General features: G+C 34.0%; 1 protein-coding gene across 1 annotated transcript in view; it reads right to left on the reverse strand.

Moving 5' to 3' along the window:
- Window positions 1-24891, reverse strand: part of LOC129217055 (adenylate cyclase type 8-like) — a 233153-nt gene that overhangs the window by 178719 nt on the left and 29543 nt on the right. The window contains exon 2 of the mRNA XM_054851300.1: window positions 9152-9369. Within this exon, the coding sequence (XP_054707275.1) occupies window positions 9152-9369 (218 nt within the window). The remainder of the gene's footprint in view (window positions 1-9151; window positions 9370-24891) is intronic.

The following is a 24891-nucleotide window of genomic DNA, read 5'->3' on the forward strand; positions in this document are numbered from 1 at the left end:
AAAAAGTATTTTTTAGCCTAGTGATAGGCATAATCGAGAACTTTTGATAATCGAGTGCTTCCTATAATTGAGTGATTGCAATCGAGATCTTTCTAAATCGACAACTCCAGTAATTGACAATCGAGATCTTTTGAATAGAGATCTCGAATGATTGACTCGATTCCTTAGATCTCGATTATTTTGATTAGGGTGTGGTAAACGAGAATTCGAGATGCGATAGTTGAGAACTCGAGATGTGATGATTGAGAACTAGAGATACGATAATCGAAAGCTCGAGTTGGGACAAGCGAGAACTGTTAATCTGATAATCGAGAACTCGTGATAATCGAGTTCTAGAATGACCTTGAATAATCGAGTGATTCGATTATGAGAATTGGATTATGCCCATCACTAGTTTGGTTCCAAGATGCTGGACGTGTCGCTACATATTCTACGATTCAGGGCTTTACTGGTACCGACTCAACATTGGAAATAATGTAGGGGAAATTAACAATTAGGATAAACAGCAGCATTACATTTTTGGTACTTATTACAAATCCATTAAACACATTTGCTTTTGAGGAAAAACTTCGTTGAAACATAATTTTCAATTTTTGTCTGTTCTAAATACCATGTTTTCCAAGAATTTCCATTACATGAAAATGTTAACACCCACCGACATTGAATTCGACATCCATTTAGGTAACTGTTCATAAATTAATTCTATGAATCTCGTTTGCTACTCCCTAGATCCTGAGTAATTAAAATTTTCCTAGAAATAGAATTCCTGAACAATATTTTTCCTGCAGCGGTGTGGAAAACGAGCATCACAATGCTGCTCGCTCTATACTTTTGGGAGAAGAATAAACCTGTTAAGAATTCCAGAAAGTATTCCTTTCCTTAGTCTCATGCTTACCCTTTCATTTACTGGGGCATTTACACCGAGTTTTTCTCGTCAATTTGCGTTCATCCGTCCACGCAATAAGAGTGATGCCTATTTGTCGTATGTGCTGCATAAATTAGAGCGTAAATTCTTCGCCATTTCAGGTCATGTATCTCTATTGATTCCCATAGTTCTCTTTTAGGCCTTGACATGACAAAAATGAATTTGAACTTGGTATACAAACAAGAAAACAAAAATTCTTTTCCGAAACGTTTTTAAGTGCTAAAACTTAGATCATACATCAGTGGTTTACCTAGCGTGGATGACACCTGAAGCGGTAATTTGTGGTGTCATCTTCACTACAAACGGAACAAAAAAAAAAAACAGGTTTCAATGTTCTATTAAAACGTAAAATTATGAAATTCATACAATTTTCAGAAACTACATTTGTGATATAGTGAAATTGTTAAAAAAGACAAATAAAAACTAAACACTTTTTTTTATGTAGCTTGCCCAACAATCGTATTTGCAGGGCTGTCGCGAGGTCAAAAAAAGAAAGGAGGGTATGAGTTTGATGACCCTTTTGTTATTTATTTCAAACGTATCTCAAACACAGGGAAAGGTAATGTGGCCTAGTTTTTGGTTTAAGAGGAAGTCACTAATAAATCTAAATATTGAAAATATGGACCTAATCCTGAGTAGAATATTCACTCTATGAGGGGGCAGGGGTTTTGCCTCCGGAAAATTTTCCAATTTGTATTCTTAAAAATGCATTTTAGATGAGGGATAATTCTCCCCCTAACATTACCATAGATTCGGTAATGTTAGGGAAAGAAGAGTTTCGGGAGAGTTCCCACGGTCGTTTTTCGAAATTGAAACGTTGAAAACGCAAATCTTATTTTTAGGTATGTTAAGGAAAAGCAGGTTCGGAGAAAGTCCATGGGAAATTTTTTGAACTAAACCTCAGTTTTAGACAATCTTTGTGATGTTATGTGGAAGAAAAATTCGAGGGCCCAACCCCGGAACTTTTTCAAATTTACAACCTTAGAAAGGTAATCTAGAATATCTTTGGACTAGAGAATGTTTGGGGTTGAAGACGCTCGGAGGTCACCTGCAGGAATTTTCAAAATTGAACTCTTGAAAACGAGTTTAGATAAAATATAATTTTAAATATTGGGGAAATTTTCTGAATTGAAGTGTTTATATTTTTCAAAAGCTTGCAATTCCACTTCGGGTGTCACGCTCAGACGGATGACATCCGGGATGGAACTCCCTCTCCCCCCCCCCCCGTGGCGACGTCACTGCATATATTCAAGTTTGTCACTATGAGTAAATGAGTGCAAAGTTGAAGTCTACGAGTGATTGATGGGACCTAAAGTACTTGAAGTTATAACTCAGTCGTCACTATAAAGGAAATACTTGATCATCAACTTCATACACATATCGTCACCTCAAAACAAGAGTAAGACATCTAAACCTGCAAACAGTAAGATATCCTACCGTTGCTCTGAGGCGACAGTATCTATCTATATATCCACCTATATATCTTCTCTCTTACTTAAATGTATGCACGTCTGTTTGTCTGTGTGCCTGTAACATCCTCTCCTCGAGAACAAAAGCGAGCTAATTCTTCATCCAGGTACTGATAGATTCTTAACTTTTCGGCGAACCTCGTATGTCCTGTCTCACATTTGTACTGCTTTAATTAATAGATATAGAACTTGAAATGTTAATTGTGTTAAGTGATTAGTCTCTTGCTCCGAAAATTCAGATCTCCTACTGGCAGATTGCTAATCATTCCTTTTTCTCTGCTTTGAGACTGGTAAGTTAGACTCGAGCCATGGCAAAAAAGAGGATTAATTAATGTACTGCTTATTATTAAATGTACCAGCGCGAGCGACATAAAGGGGTGAAGGTATCGAAGTACACCGCCGAAGACGGTGTACACCAATCAGCCGTTGGCGGGTGACACAGTCTATCTAGCCGACCTATTGTCTAGTTTTCTAGACATCTCCTGAGCTAGTGTCGAAAATCCTCTAATAATAATATCTGGGGAGGGAGGGGGCGTCGCGATGGAATGAAGCGCGAGAAATCGCAGTGAAAATGGCGAGGGATGACTGTGTTTGCCCCTGACTGTATTATGCCCATTTGTTGATTATAAATAAAACTCACCCAATCTATTTTTTCCCAAAGCTTCTATCTTTAAGCGTGATCGAAAACCTTGAAATGAACAAATAATAGAACATAAAGTAACCCGGTCTTTTTATGAAGAAACCAGGAGCATTACGATGCGGGAAGTTGTACAAAATTGATATCACACAAATTCGCGCGCTTAACTGCGAAAACTATTGCTCAGTTCGTTTACCAAAGTACTAAGAAAACATTAATTTCTAGAAGATATAATACTGCAATTTTCTTCTTCCGTTTTCTACAAAACTTATCTCGGTCGAAAAAAGTGTGATTATTTTTTATTCATTAGCTTATGTTTATTATCTTCGTAACTGCATTATTGTTTAACCCCTCGAAACTTGATGTTGGAAAATTCATTGTGAGCTGAATAGTAAAATGAAACTAAATTGATCCTTTTGAGGAAGTAATGATCTTTTAATGCAACTGGATTGAACTGCAAGTTTTCAAGGAAGACTCGAACCGCGTTTTTAAAAGTCTGTTTGGTATTTTTAAATAACATAAACTAATTTTGAAATTAAGAAAAGTGCGATGTTTTTAAGAATATGGCTCTGTAAAGAAAACTGTATACATCTGTCTCTAAATGCCGAAAGAGTTCTTTCTTTTCAATCACTTAAAACTGTTATAGTACTTAATTATTATGACTAAAAACTCTTATAGTGAAAATGGAAGAATTCGAAATTGGTGCAAACTAACCTCTTAGCATTGCAAAGATATAAATGTTATGAAGGTTCTACTAACAGCATTACGACGCTGCTGGGCTTGTTTTGCCCCAACCTTAGAAAAATGTTTTTAAACAATTTTTTAATTTTTATTAAAATGTTTATAATATATACTTTTTTTATTATGAGTTGGGTATATAACTCAGGAACAAGAAAATAGCGCCCCAAGAAATAACAGTCACGAAATTTTGCATATAAGAAGATTGACATCTGATATGCAAATGATCCAAGTTTGTTGTCAATGCGCATGACCGTTTACCCTACAAAATCGGTGTTATCGGGAAAAAATTGTTACATAAACTAGTGCATAATTTAAGATTTGTAAATGTTACGATTACATCCAGATTATTGGAGAATCTTAATGAGTAAAGGATGCCAGGTAGTCACAGTTAAACGAGTTTGAATGAGGTTTGATCATCGGCATGAAAATTGCAGGCTGGTCGACGAGCCGTGTTGCTGCCCAGATAAATCGTTTGGAGTGTTCCGTTAGAAACTTTTGGAGGCAGTGGACACGAGATGGTACCCACGTGCAAAAATAAAACGGGTCTGGAGCGACCGGGAAGACCACGATGAGAGAGGGTAGAAGGATCGTGTGACAAGCGCTCGTGGATCCCACAGTGACTCGTTTCACCATACAATCAGACGTAGGGGTAGCAGTTGTTCTCCGAACCATCTCTAAATGCCTTACGGAAGTAAATCTGCAGTCCAAGCGTCATTTTCGTGTACTCCCTTTAACACTAAAGCATGACAACTGCGTCTCCAATGGTGCGAAGCCAGAGCGATGTGGATGTCACTAATTGGCAAAAGGTGGTGCTCAATGATGCCCAATTCATTTTGGGGTCAGATGGTATCCGCGCACGGATGTGGAGGTGCCCTGGAGAAAGGCACCACTCCAGCCATTCTATCACCCGACACACTACCCTCAAAGCGGGCATAGTGGTCTGGGAGACACCAGCCTTTGATAGCTGGTCCACTCTAGTTGTGGTACGTGGAACCTTAACGGGCCAGCGTTATGTTAATAACATTCTGCAGCCAGAGCTAGGACCGTTCCTGAATGTCCTCCCAGGAACAATTTTCCAGCAAGATAATGCACGCCCGCATACAGCTAGAGTTGTTCAAGACACCTTACGTCCTTTTGAGACTTCCATGGCCAGTCCACTCCTCCGACTTATCCCCTATAGGGCATGTATGGGATCAGCAGAAACGCCAGATATCGCAGTGTTACTCTGTGCAAGATTTAGAAGTGGATGTTTAAAATTTAGGGGTCTATCTGCCTCAGAAAAACATCAGTCATTTAATTAGCTAAATGTCGAACCGTATTGCGTTATGTATTGCAGAAAAAGGGGGCTCAACGTACTATTAAAGTAACACTTTGTTTATCTCATTTTTTAGCCTGTATTTGTTTAATTGTCTAGACTTTGTGATCAAGTTTATCTCATCCGTATTATTCTGTACATTAAATTTCACTTCAATCCAATGCTTCATTCTTGGGACGCTATTTTCAATGTTTCTGAGTGTACTTACAGAAACTGAAAATTCATTGCAAGCACGATATTAATACCTTAAATCCATGTGTTGAAACCACGTCAGGATAAGTCATACTTTTATAGAACATTTATCTCTTGTCTTAAGAAATACGAAAAAAGTGAAGGCATTTGAACTATTACCAGCAATTAACGTCTCTTTGGAACACATAGGTTGGCATAATCTTTAGCTGAAACTCATGTGACCGATTTTCTTTGACCGAAAAATAATGTAAAATCTTCCATACATTAGGTCCACGCTCTTATTAGCTGACTTGTTACGTCTGGTAAAAATTCGACAATCCATCTTTCTTTTAAGGGAAACAATGAGTTTTCGACATGAAGACATTTTTACCCGTTGTTATTTTTATTTGCCCCCCCCCCCCAAAAATAGCAATAATATTGGTTCTGCGCAACAATATCAATGTACATTTTCTGGTTGATTTTATAAAACTAACTGCACTTTGTTGCATAATGAAAGATTTGGAATACAATTCCTATTACTTATACATATCAGTTATAAATATTTCTTACGATAAAAGCACTAACAAAAAATTCAGTTTTTTTCTTGTTTTAGATAGCGAGTTTCTTACCTTTGAAAACATTAAAAAGAGAAAAAGTGGTGCACCCAAATGTTTTAATAATTTGTAATTACGTCTTAACTAATCAGTTTTATCCTCTTTTTATTTCATGCGAAAAAGGACAGTAATAGTGAAATGAAACAGTAGTAGTATTTTGCGCGAAACTGGCCACTAAACCATTCAACTACACTCGAAAGCTTGTTTTATCGACTTCTATTCGTACTTTCGCTCTCAATAGAAGTTGGACGTTTGTTTTAAGAAATTGCGAAACTTTTAGTGTATTTGATACACTGTGGACCGTTCCCGAGAATTCATGTGACTCGTTTCTGTTTGTGACTGCTTTTTCTTTCCTCCGCAACAATTAAGAGCCATTGTCTGTAAGGATCAGGCAGGTTGTGATTGTTGGGATTTTTAATTTTCTTTATTTTCACATAGGTTGTTTCTTATCATGAATGTAATGTAAATCCGAAATTTGAGCTTTGTCTGACTCACCGTTTTTGAGAAAACAATTTTTTTTGTTTAGGGGGCGTGGCACATTTTTGCTGGTTTTTCAAATTTGCAGATTTTAATGTGCTTGTTGCTTGAAGCACCCTTATATTGACATGGATTTTTTAATTCCATATTACTATATGGTCCTGTTAGATACTGTTACAGCTGTCAAATCGGTGACACTACGAGGGCGACGCTCACAAACTTCGTTTAAAAATGACCGAAAATGAATTTTTTTCTATATTCAAGGCCAATTTTCTCAAAGCGCCTTCATGATGACACCAACATTTTGAGATCATTTTCTAGCCACACTTACATACATCAAAAATATGTATCAAAATCGGTGTCACTATAAGGGCGCCAGAAGATATTGGAACTTTTATTCGATAAATTTCACAAAAACACAAATATTTAAAATCTAACTACAGCTGTCGCCCTCATAGCAGAGATCTGATACTAAATTAGGCTGATAACCAACATGTTTGTCTAACATTTGCACAAAAAAAATCGGTGTCACTCTTATTATTTTTGTAAATATAATCGTTCGAAGTTAGTACGTTATGGCGTTTTTTTATATTTATTTATTTAATCTTTTCACCCCCAGATAGTTTTTTTGAACATATTTATTTTTAATTTAATACAAAAAAGTATCTTTTAACATAAACAGCTTTGGGCAGTAAGAGCGTCTTTTTATTGAATAGAAAATGCCCGTTTTGATATAGGTACAGGCGGATGTATTGTGCATAATACGTCTAGATTATCATACCAATACTCATCTTGTTTTTTTGGCCAAACAAATCTGTTCATTCCAATTGTTCTTGACATACATTTGACCTCAACTTGCAAATGGATTTTATACGAAAGATGTATAGAGAGACGCTCTTACAAACATCTTATATAAATGCTTCACATTTTCAACTAATAAATACCCCTGCATTGCCACAAGTTCAATTTAATGAAATTGGATGGGCCTTATCTTTACGAGCTCAGTTCAAGTTCACTTCAAAGCAGAAGCAGTATTTATAAGAACAATTTACGTTTGGTGGAAATACTGGGAAAAAACAACATCTTTGTCAAGTTGCACACTTTATGAGGAATGCAGTTCGTAACGGGGAAAAAACTGTTCGTTGCTTCAGAGTATTGTACTATGAACCAAATCCTATCCCTTTTTTTTTCGATTAAAGAAACAAAAAAACGAATGCATTCTCAATACATCAAATGAGAATATTGAAGAAAGCGGACATTCAGAATCTGAAACTGAATTTGAGGATAACGTAGACCAAAATGGAGAAAACATTAAGAATCAAATAAACCAATTTCAGAAAGACGGTCATCTCTTATTGAAAACTGCTAATTTTGTAGCACTAAAGCATGGGAAAACATGGTATCCCAGAAAAATAGTAGAAGTTGATCATTTGCGAGTTTAGGTCAAATGCATGTCAAGAACAATTGGAATAAATAAATTTGTTTGGCCGGAAAAACAAGACGAGTATTGGTATAATAGTCTAAACATGTTATACACAATAGATCCACCTGGTACCTATATCAAAACGGGCATTTTCTATTCAAGAAAAGGACTCTCTTGCTGCCCAAAGCTGTTTATGTTAAAAGGTACACTTTTTTGTATTAAATTAAAAATAAATATGTTCAAAAAAATATCTGGGGGTGAAAAGATTAAATAAATAAATATAAAAAAACGCCATAACGTACTAACTTCGAACGATTATATTTACAAAAATAATAAGAGTGACACCGATTTTTTTTGTGCAAATGTTAGACAAACGCTTTGAGAAAATTGGCCTTGAATATAGAAAAAAATTCATTTTCGGTCATTTTTAAACGGAGTTTGTGGGCGTCGCCCTCGTAGTGTCACCGATTTGACAGCTGTAACAGTATCTAACAAGACCATATAGTAATATGGAATCAAAAAATCCATGTCATTAAGAGGACGCTTCAAGCAACAAGCACATTAAAATCTGAAAATTTGAAAAATCAGCAAAAATGTGCCACGCCCCCTAAACAAAAAAAAATTGTTTTCTCAAAAACGGTGAGTCAGACAAAGCTCAAATTTCGGATTTACATTACATTCATGATAAGGAACAACATATGTAAAAATAAAAAAAATTAAAAATGTCAACAATCACAAATGCTTTAAACTGCCTGATTCTTACAGACAATGGTTCTTAACAGTGTACGAAATTCAGTTTCCTACACTGGTAACTTTAATACCATCTCTTGTGTTTAACGTGAACTTCTTTTCAGTTCTAAAGGATCCTGGTTTAAATGCTCAGGAACAAATATCCGCGAAGATCATTTAAGAGGTTCACAATGCGTTAAATTGTTTTAGAACAAACACGCGTTTTATGATCATATTACACGATGCAACTTTAGCTGCAGCAACTTCCTGCAATTTACTTCGGCCACTCACAAGTTTGTAACAAGCAGCAGAAGATTACCGTTTCACAGTCCAGAATTTATACATGATCGCTGAACTAGTGTATTTTATTTTTATTATCAGATTTATATTTTTTTCTGTGCAGTCTTACGCTGTCAAGTTTTTCTGCCAATCAAAAGGGAAGAGAAAAAAAAGCTGACGTCATGCAGTCTAGAGCATTCTTACTGGATTAAACCTACAACTAGGTGCAATTATTGCATGCAATTATCGGTGACCCCAAGCGATTTTTCACCTTAGAAGTACATGGAATTGCTGAAAAAAGTTGCAGATGATTGCACTCAGACTGTTACAGTGCTTTACGACTTTGTTAAAAAATACGTGATCAAAATTACCTTTTTTAGGAAGTCCTTATCTCTTGGAGCTAAGCTGACGAGGACAACAATGTGAGAAATCGCAGAAAGCGAGCCACACAATAAGCACCATCGCAGAGAAAGCGGCAGCATGGAGTAAGTGACGAACACGACAAAAATCACTCTCCAAGGTCCGCCTAGGTCCAAGCTGCCTGTCATCAGTACAGCTGTCTTGTTCACTGCATCAACCCCAAGGCTTGCTGAAATAAAAAAAACAAAATGCCATGCATATAGAAACAACTACTATATGGACAAGAACACCCCATAGTAAATGAACAACACGTTATTTATTTTTAAAAAGAGATATATTTGAATTGGCAGTATTAACTTCTTTTTATGCATTTCCAAAAACGAAAAAAGTCTTGAAAATGCTGTCTTGGCCATTGGTTGGTGCTGTTTTTTTTCTTTATTATTTAATTTCAATCTCTCCCCCTACCCAGGAAAAACCTAACACAAGACTAAAAGTTCTCCTGTTTTTTTTTTGTTAATAATTAAGTAAAGTACTTAAATTGTTTTTACAGTATTTAGCTTAAGATTGTTAATTTTTGGAAATTATATTTCATTATATACGTAACATAAGACTACGTCTAGCAGGTTTACAAAATTAGCTAGTATTCAAATTGCTATTCAAGCAGTATACCAGTGTCAATGATATTGAATGTAATTGAAGCTGGTACAAGCAAACCCAAGATTGAAAATCCTTCAAAAAAGAAAAGAAAAAAAAAAAGAAGTGTTTTGAAAGTTCAAATTAAGCTTCGTTTTTAATTTATTGTAAAGTCGCCACTTGAAGCAAAATGCTGCTTCTTTCATTTAATTCTGAAAGATCCTTGCACGCTTAAGGTTTTAGTCATTCTTAATTCAAATTCCACATTAAATATAGGTTTAAAATAAAATTGAAATAAATAAAAAGAATATATTGAAGCATTAAAATTGAACTTTTTTGAATATAATATCTTAGAAGTTCAGTGAAATTAAATTACCTTCTTGGTGGAAAAAATGTGTAAGACATGGATATCTTTTCTGAAACCAAAAAATATTTCCCGGAGAGAAATTTCAACTTTTAATATCCAACAACGTAGTACTATGAAGAAGAAAAAAAAGATGTTGAACATAAATGAAACAAAATTTAACCGAATTTTCCGAAAAGGTGCTTAGCGTATATGAATATTTACTCATTCCTTCCTCGATTAAAAATTCAATTCTTTTTTAAAAACTGGAAACACCAATAATTTGTTATATCAGTTTTTTTTCCAGAAAATGCACTTCATAAGTTATTAGATAACTTTATATCAATTTTGAATGACTTACCTCAAAAGTACGTTGAACATTTTTCCATTATTTTCTAACAAATTTTTCTAATTTGTAAAAGTAAACAAGCCACACACTGTTACGTTTTATCAAATACTGGTTTTTTGTTTTGCACTAATATCTAATTAATTGCCGATATTTTTTATTTGTAGTTCCCATATTTTTTCACAGTTGAAATTTTTTTTTTGTCCCCGTTTTAAATGGTTTGTGTCCATTTTTAAAAACGTATGTTTGCAAACGAGTGATTTTCTGCTACTTTATTTTGGAAACCGATAATTTTACTGCAATAAAGAAGTAAAGTTTTGAATTAATTAGTATTATTGCACTTTAAATATTGTATTTTATAAAAAAAAACACTACTGGCCAAAACTATTACAAGTTTGAGAAATCTAACTATTTTTGAAAATATGGCTATCACAATAATATTTTTTCTATTAAACTGATCTTCTGAAAGTGTAAAAGTGGTCGTTACATTTAACTAAACAATACTTAAAATTTGCAATAACTACCCAAAGTATTTCTTAAAAATCTCGGAGATTACTTGTCTAAAAGAAAAGTTGTTGTGATTAAAGCCAGAAGCTGACATCATATTAAGTTATTTTTTGTTCAATTGCACGCTTTAATTATTCTTTCTTTTGAAAAGAACTTGCAATTCTTTTTTATTTAGTTTTGTTCCGGCTGGACGAAAATGGATTCTCTTTTCTGATAACATGTTTCTTTTCTTTTCTTTTTTCTTTCTTTCTTTCTTTTTTTTTTTTTTTGAGCAATCACGATTGCTTATTGTTCTCACTTGATGGTTTTGAATTCCTCTATCATTTTATTTTCCCACCACCTCCCTCTGCCAGCATCACCGTCGCGTCGACCGGCCTCACGATGCTGCTCCTATTGCGAAAACCGTCTTCAGGTCCATATCCTACACACACACACACACGCATACACACACGCGCCTACACACACGCCTACACACACACATACACACACTCATGCCTGCGCACAGACACAAACACACACTCCTACACATACACAGACACACACTCATGCCTGCACACAGACACAAACACATATGCCTACGTACACATACACACATACACACACGAACGCCTACACACACACGCGCGTACACACACAGCACTGCATACACACACACGCACCCACACACATGCGCCTACACAAACACACACGCGCATTCATACACACACACACTCGTGATTGCGAAAAACATAATTTTAATTCAAGATGCCAAAAATTCAAATTAATATAATGTTTTTTTTTTGTTCACCATTTTTTCAGCAATTAAAAAATTACTCAGTTGATTGTGTCTTGTCCGAAAATACTTTGATTTGTTGAAATTAAAAAAACACCAGTTGAATCGAAAAATAACTATTACTTTTATGTAATTCTTTGTTTTATTTTTTGAAAATTTTGGCATTTCTCAAACTTCCACACTTTGGGCCAGTAGTGTGCAAACTGTCTACTTCTAGGAATAGCTGGCATGTTAAATTACAGTAATGCAATTGAGAGTTTACCAGCATGCTTCCGCCAGTTGTAAGATTCGATTAATGTAACGATAGGTATTGTTGTCGCAGTTTTAGGTAAATGCAATTTCTTATTTCGGTATCATTGAATTAAGCTTGTTCATTTTCAATGTTTAATGTGCACACTTGTAAGCAAACTTGCGATATTACTTTAAACGGTTTCCCCTAAAATAATTAAATTGTTCTCTTTAAAAACATCAATAGCAACGAATATTCTTCGATTGTTACCGTTTGATTCATTTAGTACAATACGGAAACTGTTCTACAATAACGTTATAACAATCAAATTTACGCTTGAGAACCTCTAATGCGTATTAGGCTGATTACATCGAAGAAGCTAATTTCGAAATTGAATTCCGTTAGAAGTCCGCCAGGTGTTTCTAACTTACTTTTCAATCTCATGGGGCTCTCTCATCTGCTAACACGATTCTCAGGCTCTTGTCAATGAAATCTTAATTAGATTTAAAAACCCAATTTTTCAAACAACGGAACTGTTCGTCTAGTTAATTAGGTTTTATTTTAAAACTCGTTTAAAAATTTTCCTGTGTAATTTATGTGAGTTGTAAAGCGAATTAAAACCATTTAAAGTTCGCTTTTCAAGGTTAACGGTTTTTTCCTTCATTAGTAATGTACTGCGTAACAAAGCTATTTTTTACATGAATTTATGCCGAACTGGATGGAAGGAGCATATTTTAAGATTAGCGTTGCCACAAATTAAACTATTTCTCATGTTTATAGTGAAATAGATATTCTTATAAAAATGTAGTTCTATTTCAACGTAAAGTATGAGCAGCCTTTCCCCTTCTACCTACGAACTACTTAAAAAAACTTTTAAAAAAGGAAGTACTCAAAAATTTTAATTCATGAGAGAAAAAATAAACTGCATATTTTGCTTTGTTTGTAATCAGCATTTTTCGAGAGTTATGCATTGATTCACGTTAAAATTATTGATATTGACAACTTAATCTCTGTAAGACCCTTTTTTGTATCGGTTCGCGACAAACTTGTTTAATAAGAAAAGTTTTACGTAACATTCAACTATAAAATATTAAAATGCAGTTATCGCTAGAACCTGCAAAAAAGTTATTTGAATCTGTGTTTGCATTGTGTATTCTCAGGCAAGAAAGGCGTTACCATCGAATTATTTAAGTGACAAGCTCTTCCGGTGATTCTTAGCCGCATCAAAACTTTATATCAAAACATTAAGGGAGCTGCGTACGAACTATGCTATGGATTGTAAGGGTAACATGTTGAACTATACTCCCTCCGTCCCAAGTTAGTCGCTACATTTAGGTGGTAAATTTTCTCCCTGATTAGTTCTACATTTGAATACATTTGTACAAAGTACTAAAACTAATAATTTGAGACATTATTTAAGCATTTTTCATAGATTTCAAAGTGCTATGCTATTTATCAGCATCATTTACTTGCCAAACATTCCCTGCTTTCCTCCTGAAATCAACATCAACTTTGTTTCAAAAGTCAAGAGCTTACACACTCATAGGTCACGAACTTATCTTTCTTGGTTTATTGGTCTTTAAAAAACGGGATGTAGCTTAAGAGTGAAAATTTCGACAAATATAGCATACCTTTTAGCAGTTTATAGCAATATGATAAAATCTCGAATTTCACTAGTATACATCTGCTACAACTGGAAAACAAACTAGAAGACTTTAAAATGATAAAGTAAATGTCACTATTCAGTTGTAAGAATATTCTATATAAAGCATCGAAAACTTCAAAAAATATCTTAAGAAATGTCTATGAAATACACACAGAAAAGGTAGAAACTTATAGAGCTGCAATTTATAATCAATCAGTATCTCTCGTCCTAAAATGGATAAATGAAAGACTTTGGATGTCAGAGAAAACAAATCTTGAAATATATTTTCTTGCATTGAATTGAAACAAAATCAAAAGATTTTCTTGAATCATTGGGGTCATTTTCATAAAAAGATGATACATCGGGCGTCTTTCAGAAGGTTTCAGAAAAATTGAACTTGGTCTTCGAAGAAAATCTTGCTCGTATAATGATAAATGGATATTTTTTGTTTGGAAAAATGAAATATTTATGAGTTTATTTCTCGTAAATGTTACGTATTATACAAGATGTTACTCAGCAGAAATAATATACAGGACTGTTTACATGAGTTTAACACATAGTATCTGTTTTCAAACAAAAGTTCGTTTTTTTTTTTTTTTTTTTTTTTTTTTTTTTTTAAAGCCAGACCACGTGAAGAGAACCTACCAATGGTGGAATGTTTTTTTTTTTAATGCTCAAATCTAAGCGAGCAGAAAGGATGATATACAGTGGCTCCCAAAAGTCTTCGTACACCTACGACTTTCAACGAAATAGGCCCCAATTCATTAGTTAGAATTAATATTTCGGAATAGGTATTTAATTATAAGATCTATGATCCACTTTTAACAAAACTACATGAAAAGTTTTTTAAAAATATTAAAACTTAATTTTTAAAAAATCAAAAACCAAAAAGTGCCGGAAATTTTATCTCACAAAAGTCTTCGTACACTTTATAAAATGTCTGTACATTATTGAATAATCTAACTTTTTATTAACTTATTAATTAGTAGAATATCATACAGTATTCATAACACCTTTTAAACGTCTGGGAATAGATTTAATTCTTTTTCTTTCTTTTTTTTTGCGTAATTTCTGAGTAAGTGCTCAACCACACTTCGAGTCTTACTGTTTCTAGCTCTATTTTCGTTTTAAAGCCGTATTTTCGTAATCTAACCTCCAGATATCTCTAAATACGTTACATTAAGTTCAAATCTGGAGATTGAGGGGTATTTTCCAAATTTTAGGTCAATTTTCGAAGCACTAGACGCAAACTTTGAAAACCGTGTGCTTCTTATCGTTATCTTGATAAAAAACAAAGTTGTTTCCAATAACCAAATTTTTGGCTAAGGGTTCAAAATTGGGTTTTAAAATATTTAAAGGAACAGCATGATTCATTATTTCATCAAAAAATTCCAAACTACCAAGTCCTGATGCTGATATGCACCCTCACACTAAAACACCTCCACCGTCCTGATTAACTGATCCAACTAAGTTCTTAAGATTAAGTTTCTAATTTTTTCTTATACTTACAATTATACAACAATTTAACCAAAAATGTTGAATTCATTTTTATCTGTAAGTAAGACGTAATTCTAAAACGTTTTGAGCTTATTTATCATTGATTTTGAGACGAAAAGCGTAAGTTTTCTGTTTTTCGCACGACCAAGAAAATTTCTTCGGAAAGAGGCCCCATTCAATCCAGCTAATCAGAAAACTTGGCGAAAAATTTTATGTGAAAATTAAACGTAAAATTTTTCTTTTAAATCTGTAGAAACTTTTACAGCACTCAAATGAGTATTTTTCATAATTTTTTTTAACTTTAAATCTCCGATCACGTTTTGTCAACTTTGCCGGTTGACCTTTTCTTACCTTGTTTTCGGTCCGATTCCTTTTTTTAAAGCATTTTATCAAGCACTTTACGATACAAACAAATAAATTAACTAATTTAGAGACATTTCAAACCAATTTACCGCTACTGTGGGCAAAAAATTCGAATTTTGAATGGTGTTTGCGGTTTTTTACGAATACCAGCCATTTTAAAGTAATTAAGCACAATGTTAAGGAATAAATAAACAAAAAATTAAAGCCAAATGACTTTTTAGGGTTAACACAATGCAAAAATAATAAAAAAACGACATATGATAAATTTTAATTATGAATTTTTTCGAAAATATTTGAGTGTACGAAGACATTTGTGGCGTATTATTTCTCTGTCTCTTCGTTTTTTGACCCATTTCCAAAAGAAGATCCGTCAATATTTTGAAAAAACTACAGGGTTTCACTTAGAATGACATAGGAATGATGTGAAAAAATATTGGACTTCATATTCGAATTCAGTTTTGCGTTATTTCGATTTTGCTAAAAAATTTCAAAGTGTACGAACACTTTTGGGAGCCACTGTACGTGACAGCGAATAAAAAAACATAGGATCAGTTGAAGTAAAAGGAAACATGGGGTAAATAGAAGCTCTAGTAACACACCTATGGTAATTTATAAACGACGAAAAGCGAAGGAGGTTCTCAAGTCGACCCTATATATATATATATATATATATATATATATATATATATATATATATATATATATATATATATATATATATATATATATATATATATATATATATATATATATATATATATATATATATAATATATAATATATATTTGTAAGACCATGCATAACTTTTAACTTTTTACAGAATATCCCGATTTTTATAATTCGTTTTTTATTGGAAAGGGAACACCTCGAAATTGGTCCCCATATAAATTTTAAAACAAAATTCCTACCTCAAGAGGGATAGGGATGATTAATTGTTCACTCCCAGTTCTTTTTTTTTTTTTTTGTGTATGACCACGCATAACTTTTTCAGAATAGTCCGATTTTGATAATTCATTTTTTACTAGAAAGTCACCCGTCGAGGTATGATGGGTGAAAATTGCTCTTATATTTGAACGAAGCCATTAGGGGAGACCGGGACAAGATGACGAGCCGGGCAAGATGAAAAATGCCTTAATTTTTCCGTTTTAAATTAGGTAACTGCATCAACTGCATGCTACTGGCTCTCATATCCGCTGTTCGTTCAGCAGTAGTGTAGAGACGCTGAAATCGTCTTATTTGTGTTAGATCTGAAGCTATGATTGTTTACCAATGCCACAATATAACTCTTATGCATGTGTAAATAAGCTCTGCAGCATATACATATAGGATATATCGTGTCTCTTGAGTATTTATGAGTAACTTAGTTTAAATACTACCTATTACCATGAATAAATGTCAATTAATCGCCTTTTGTTATGGCAATGGAGAATAATTCTTTCAAACAGGCAGTCTGGGGCAAGATGACGGGCAGCAACGCGGGGCAAGATGACGAGCTTGCCTATTGCCCGTGTTTCGGAATTTATTAAACTAACTATGTTGTCCACTTCATTAAATTCCTGTAAACGCTGTCTGTTTGTCCACGCGACCTTGCGCTTCTCCTCTGGGGCTAAAGCACGCATTAAATCAAGGTAGGTATCGTTCGAAAGCGGGTGACCAGGGGCTATTTATAAACTAGTTGACCAAACGACTAGTTGAATGAATTTAACCAAGCAAAGAATCTCCTGCTCTGCTGATTATTGACAATCATAAATCTCACATAGCTTTGCAGGTTATCTTATATTGCACTGAAAAAAAACATTATCATGATTGGGTTGCCATTTCACACATCCAGACCCCGAAGTGGTTTTTTGGAGGGAAAAAGTAGGAAATAAGGAATCAAAAATTTAAAAAGTAGGAAAAGTAGAAAAAAATCACTTAAAAAAGTAGGAAAAAATAGGAAGAGATAGGACTACACACACGTCAAGGGAAAAAAAAAATAGCGTCAATTTCATTTCCAATGTAAAATAAACTAATAGTATTTTTGATTTAAAACTGTTCCAAAAATAAACCAACAGTACTTTTGAAATAGTAAAGAAATTTAATACAAGACCGAGCCGCAAAAACAAAACCAAAGAAACAAGCTGACAATCACCAGTAGGAAAAATAAACTGGTGGAAACAAAGATATTAATTACAAAAATATGAAAAAAAATCCAAACAAAGAAACACCTTTCAACAATACAGTAATCAAATTTTTAATAGTTAAAGAATAAAATGCAATATAGCGACCGCAAAAAAACAATAATAATAAAATTTATAGTTTGGTGCACTAAAACCATTTTTGTTAAAGATTTGTTTTGTCAAAGACGAAAACATTCCTTTGAGAACATCCATTTATAATTTGAAAATACTAACACTTTCAGCTCCTGTTGTCATAAACTATGATACAAAAAGCAAAGCAAATATTAAATTAGTTTTAGTTAAAAATAATCAGCAGCTGACATGCATTTTTGCATAAGCAGGGGCAGATGTTTGAATTTGAAAAGTCAGGGGGAGCACCTGGCATCAAATGCCTGCATATATCTCTTTCTCCCCCCTCCCCCTTGATAAGGCGCCATGAGTACAATAACTTACAGTAGATACGCCGCATCGGTATAATTACCGCACCTAGCAAAGAGTAAGAGTCTGTCAAAAATTGTTTAAAGAAAATGTGCAGAATGCCGCATTGCCATAAACCCATCAGCACATAAAAATGATGAGCTACACATCGATATTGATGATATATCAGAGTAGAAAATACCCATATAAAAAAAATCAGTAAATATTTGCTTGTGGCTCTTTCCCCCAACTTTTAAAAAAGTAAAAAAAAAAAAAATTAAAACGGAATCTCACACGATTTTTCCCCAAAAATCGGGAACGTTTTGCCCATCTAGGTTTTGCAGTGGCTTTTTCTCTCTCTTTTTTTTTTTTTGCAAATACTTTTTGCAAGGGAAAAAATGAAATTTTATAAATTTTATAATCATGTTTGCGATTTAGAATGAACGATAATTATGTTCTTGTATAAAAAAATTTTTCTCAGTTATTTTTGAAGAGGTTCGTTTTTGCGAATTTCTGTTATCTGTAGCTTTTATTTTGTACTAACATCAATAAAATATGTACAGTGTATAGGTTTTTCATTTCTTGTTTCCTTACGATCCCATTTCACTTGTAATCAACTATACAAAAAATTGGCGAACATGAAATTTCCGGCTTTTCTCGCACTTTTTGAAGTAGGCCGTTTACTTTAATTAGAGCTTCTAATTGACGAGCAAATAATATATAGTTGCATCAGAATGTGCCAGTATCTATTCCTTTAATGATTCGTTAAAACAGTAGGACTGAAGTCGGGGAGATAAAAAGAGATGTCGATCATAAACGCCGCAACGGCAAAAAAAAAAAAGTCACTTACGAAAACTTAACTTTAAACATGCAAACGCCGCGACGCGGCGTTCCTTCCAGAAATTACTGTAGTGGGTCAATGGAAAGCTCAGGATCCGCTTGTTTCTTTTGCTTTTAAAAATTGAAACATGCAGAAAATTATAGATGTGGCATTGTAAAAATAAGAATCAATGCAAAATAAAAAGTGCTATACTAAAGAAAGAAAAAGTAGGAAAAAAAAGGAAAAAGTAGGAAAATAAGGAGAGAGCTCTAAAAAGTAGGAAAAAATAGGAAAAATAGGAACTCTTCGGGGTCTGCACATCGCATCGTCTCTAGCTCCTGATGCGTCATTTTTCTGCCCATTAAAAACCTACTATAGGCAAGCATGTAACAACTTTATGGTCATTCATCGAGGACAAACTATCACAGAAAACAAATATTGGTGAGCTTTTGAGCACCGCTTACTTCAAAGCAGTTACAGTTGGAAATGCCGATAAAGGGTTTAAAAAATGAGGTATCGAGTCTCATAATTTTCTTGTTTTTTAGCGGACGATGACGTAGTTGGCTATAAAACTGAGAATAATAGTGCTAATCCTCAGACCATGGGAGTAGAAAACCAACATATAAACCCTCCAGACGAAGCAGAAGTTATAGCAAATGCTGATTCCGATACACTAAAGAAGCATGTTAGTGTTTTTGATTTCAATGCATTGCCTAAAGCAACACAATGCGAGAAAACAAAAACTGAAGCTCAAATATTCTTACAAGCGCACCCATCAAAGAAATGTCAGAACAAGGAGCAAAGCGGAAGAAAAAAAGAATTATTTAAAAAAACAGGGAAAATAAGCTCGTGAAGCTAAAAAGGGAGTAAAAAAAAAACCTCAGACCAAGTTCCTGTAGGCCCAAGTCTATTACTGTGAGCCCGTATTCATGCCAATCGATGCAGTAGCATCAAATTCAAAGAATAGTGTTCTAAGATGTCTTGCTTGGAAAGTGGAATTTTGAGACCCTCCAACAGAAGAATGGATCCAGAGCTGTAAAAGCCAAGAGCGATGGCATGAGGAATGTTACAATCATGAAAATGGTATTTTTATTTGTGTCTATTGTTAGCTGCACAACTTAGCACTTGAACATTACGCTACAACGCATTACGCTTAATTTGATACTTAGTAAGATGTAAAAACACAGTTATCATTTGTAAAACTAAGTAACATATGCAAAATATAAAATATGTTCAACCTTTTTCAACGTTGTCATCTTGCCCCAGTACTGGGGCGATTGTTAAGGTTATGAAAAAATAAAAATATCCTTCGTTACTTTTCTTTGAAAAATTAAATGGCAATATATTTAACACTACAAAGGACTATTCTAACAGCTCATGTAAAATTAATTTTACTATCCTTAAAAATAAATTAATAAACCACGAAAATTGTTAGCATAGTCATCTTACCCCCGGTCTCCCCTACTTGTTTGGGGATATTTTAACATTTGAAATTGTAACTTTAACTCCAGTGGATTAACCCTCAACTCCAGTAGGTAGCGTTCATTGTTGACCCTCCTTTCATTTTTTCATTCCCCTTAAATAAGTCTTGCCAGTAAAACAGTTAAGTTACCGGATCGAGTTCAGCCTTGTCACAATAAATCCTTTCCCAGCATGTTAAACATTACCAAAACATATTATCAAATTATCATGCCGTGACGTGAGTTTCATTGTTGCAACACGAGAGTTACTCGATCATCGACTGTCTTGAAGTTGATCCCATATAAATTTGGAAAAAAAATCCTACCCCAAAGGGGCGGGGGAATAAGTGAGATTTATTGTCCACTCACATTTTTTTACGTATGACCACGCATAACTTTTTACAGAATAGTCAGCTTATGATAATTCTTTTTTTATTGAAAGGGAATGCCTCGAAGTTGGTCCCACATAAATTTGAAAAAAAAAAAAATAATCCTCCCTAAGGGTGGGAAAATGGGGGTGATATTATGTTCACTCACAGATTTTGTGATGCTGAGTTGGGTGTAAATATAGATTTTAAAAAAAAGAGAAAGAAACTCACAATGAATAAGCTTCAGATCTATCTGTCTCTCGCGTGTAGACCTCTCAGTCTCTGGTATTTGTGATTGGGAATTGTTTTTAGTGCCAGTAGTTAAAAATTTTTAATCTTCAGGATTTGTATGAAAATTAGGATTAAGTTTCGTGATGGTGACATACTATTTTCTTTTGAAATATGTTTACTCTAAAAAGAATGAAATAACATTTTTAAATAAAAAAAATTGAACCAATTCAAAACTACAGCTGAAAATGTCTCTAAAGAGTAAAACAAATAACTTCATTCTTTGAACAGCATCTATACTACTTTTCAACATAATTTTTGAATTCGGCGCAAAAACAGAAAATACAATCATACTTTACCACCAGAATTCAACTAAAAATGCAAATTTTTAATGGATCCAGGCTCTTCAATAGAATTCGCCATACATTAAATTGATAACGACATATTTGTGTATCGTGATTAGTGGGATGAAGTAGCCGAAAAAGTTTCGGCAAAATATTTCATATCTTTTGGATTCCGATAGTTCATGGGTAGAAGAGATCTAAAAGCCCGGGACACAAATTTTTCTGTCCCTCTAACGGCGTCATGACGTCATCAATATGGCCAATAAGTTTTGTGATGCGAGTCTACATTTCCCTGTGTAACTCGGATTTTTATTGTTATATTAATATACACTATAAGTGATTCTTTATCAAGAAAAAACGTGTTTTCTAACGATATATTTAACATTATCATTCATGTTCAAAAAACCAGAAATATTTGAAAGTTTTTTTAGAAATTAAATTTTTATTTTGATTTTTTGAGACATTTTGTTAGATAAGTTGGAATTCGGTATATATAACTGAAAACGGGTATTTTACTTTTTGTTCATAAAAAAAACCTTTCGAATGGTATATATTACTTTTATTTTATTACAAACAGGTTGCTGTTTGCAAAACGATATAGCATAGCACATAAAGTCAATAAGCAAAAATGAAATTAATATTGGTTCCAAGAACTAATTGAGTAACGTCAATAATGCTAAATTAACAAATGTAATTATTGTAATTTTTGATGTGTGTATATGTAAATAAATTCTTGCTTATTTAGGGGTATTTTTAGGATTCGTTTCAAACAATTGGTACAAGAATTTGAAACAAAAGAGTATATATACACTTTGTTCAGAATCAACAATACAGGCTGAAAAAAACAGAGTGTAAGACATCCAAATAAAATAACATCTTGCTGAAAAATGCAATAATAAAATAAGTTAAAATAACGTATAAGGCTCGAATAAGCAGGAAAGCTATATACACGTGTTTCGCGGTTGCAAGAAATGTTTTTCAATGCTAAAGATGTGAGTTTATGGAAGAAAAGAAATCCGACAAAAGTTTTGTCGGATGGGTGCGAAGGGGGATAACCCTGAAACATCTGTTTACGGTTTTCCTACTAATTCATTCTTTTATTTATCAAGCAGAGAAGTCTTTGTTCAATTTTTTATATGCAATAATAACTACATGATTTGTGAAAATTTTCTTGTAATCATCAATTGCTTTCGGAACACTGGCCTTCATATAGACACCGTTTTCTACCTCGTATGCCCATTTTAACACATTTACAAGACGTGCATCGTTTGAGGCTGATACAGAAGGTGAGTTGTATAGAGTGTTTTGAAAGCTCTGGCATGTTGTCCACACAGGTTGGTATGAACCTTCTGAAGTTAGTCTCCATTCCCAGAAACTGTTGTTCCAAAATCTTGCTTGGATAGCAGCTCGTTTGATATGTTGTATCAAAGCATCTGCAGTGGTAGGGATATTCTCATTTGCTTTATTGTTTCTTGTAAATGAAACTCGTCTGCTGTCATTGATATTCTGAAGACTTGTTGCAACATATCAAACGAGCTGCCCTCCAATCAAGAATTTGGAATAACCGTCTCGATTCTCATTATACAATACCTTCGCCAACCAACTGGGGGTGGAAATTGACTTTAGAAGGTTCATACCAACCTGCCTGGACAACAGTTTTAGTGCTCTCAAAACACTATATACAACTTACCCCCTGTATCTGCCGCAAGCAATGTACATCTTGTAAATGTATTAAAATGGGCCTACGAGGTACGAAACTTTGTCTATGTCAAGGCCAGTGTTTTGAAAGCGATAGGTGATTACAAGAAAATTTTCACAAATCAATTAGTTATTACTGCATATAAAAAATTGAACAAAGACTTCTGTGCTTGAAAAATAAAAGAATGAATTAGTAAGAAAACCGCATACAGATGTTTCAGGGTTACAAGGAACCCCCTTTGCACCCAACCGACAAAACTTTTGTCGAATGTATTTTCTTCTATAAGCTCACATCTTTAGTATTGAAAAGCATTCCTTATAACCCCGAAACGCATGTATACATTTTTCCTGCTAAATTGTGCTTTATACGTTGTTTTAACTTTTTAAAAATTATAATTGCATATATCAGAAAGATGGTTTTTTATTTGGATGTCTTACATTTCTGTTTTTAACAATGTATTGTTGATTCTGTATAATAGTGTACATTCTTTAGTTTCTTATTTGTGTACCAACTGTTTAAAACTAATCCTGCAAATACCCCTAAATAAGCTAGAATTTATTTACATATACACACACATCAAAAATTTCAATAATTACATTTGTTGCTTAGCATTACTGAAGTTACTCTATTACTTCTTAGAACCAGTATTAATTTCATTGTTGCTACATTGACTTTATGTGCTTTGCGATATCGTTTTGTAAACATGAACTGTTTGTAATACAATAAAAGATCTATATACCATTCGAAAGGTTATTTTTTGATGAACAAAAAGTAAACTACACGTTTCTAGTTACACATACCGGATTCCAAGTTATCTTGCAAAATGACTCAAAAAGTAGAAATAAAGATCAAATATTTTTAAAAACTTTCAAATATTTCTGGTTTTTCGAACATGAATGATAATATCAAATGTACTGTTAGAATGCACGTTTTCTCCTGATTCAGAAACACTAATATATATATTAATATCAAAATACAAATCCGAATTACAGAAGGAAATGTGGACTCGCATCACAAAACTTGTAGGCCATATTGATGACGTCATCCACGCCGCTAGAGGGCCAGAAAAATTTGTCCCTGGTAAAAAGCCCGGCACGTGTACCCATATTCCTATTCCTATTCAGAGTCACAACTGACTTCAACTGTATTTATGTCGAGGACTGCATACTAAGTGCCTTGCCTCCATTATTTTATATACCGATAGATGGCAGCACCATCACCGGATCGAACAGTTAATGAGAATTTAGAACTAGTCCAAGAGCTAATAGCTACCTGGTGCTAGCACCCCCAGAGGTATCGTTTCACTTGGAGGACATTGAGACCACGAGCATATTTAACGTCGCCCAGTCCCCTTTAATGACGACGGTGGGTCTTCGACCAGCGAGGATCGAACCCGAGTCCCTCCGGCCCCGAGTCCAATGCCTTACCGATCAGGCTACCACGGCCCCACGTGTACCCATATACTATCCGAATTCAAAAGGGCGTATTGGTAGCCAGATATGAAATTTTATTTTAGCTACCTGACCCCATTAGATAAATGTTTCGTTCGAATTTTGACAAGTTTTCATGAAAAATGTTAACAAAAATGGTATACACTATTTTCTTTATCATTTTTGCGTCGACTTCAAAAATTATGTTTAAAAGTAGTATTATATATTTGAAGAAGAGAGCTGTTTAAAGAATGAAATTATTTGTTTTACTTTTTAGAGAAATTTCCAGCTGCAGTTTTGAAGTTTTTAGGACATTGAATCAAATGTCCCGTAAGGGCCGTGGTAGCCTGATCGGTAAGGCATTGGACTCGGGACCGGAGGGCCTCGGGTTCGATCCTCGGTGGTCGAAGACCCACCGTCGTCATTAATGGGGACTGGGCGACGTTAAATATGCTCGTGGTCTCAATGTCCTCCAAGTGAAACGATACCTC

Source organism: Uloborus diversus, chromosome 1 (assembly GCF_026930045.1).
Source record: "Uloborus diversus isolate 005 chromosome 1, Udiv.v.3.1, whole genome shotgun sequence".
In the NCBI taxonomy this organism is placed as follows: domain Eukaryota; kingdom Metazoa; phylum Arthropoda; class Arachnida; order Araneae; family Uloboridae; genus Uloborus; species Uloborus diversus.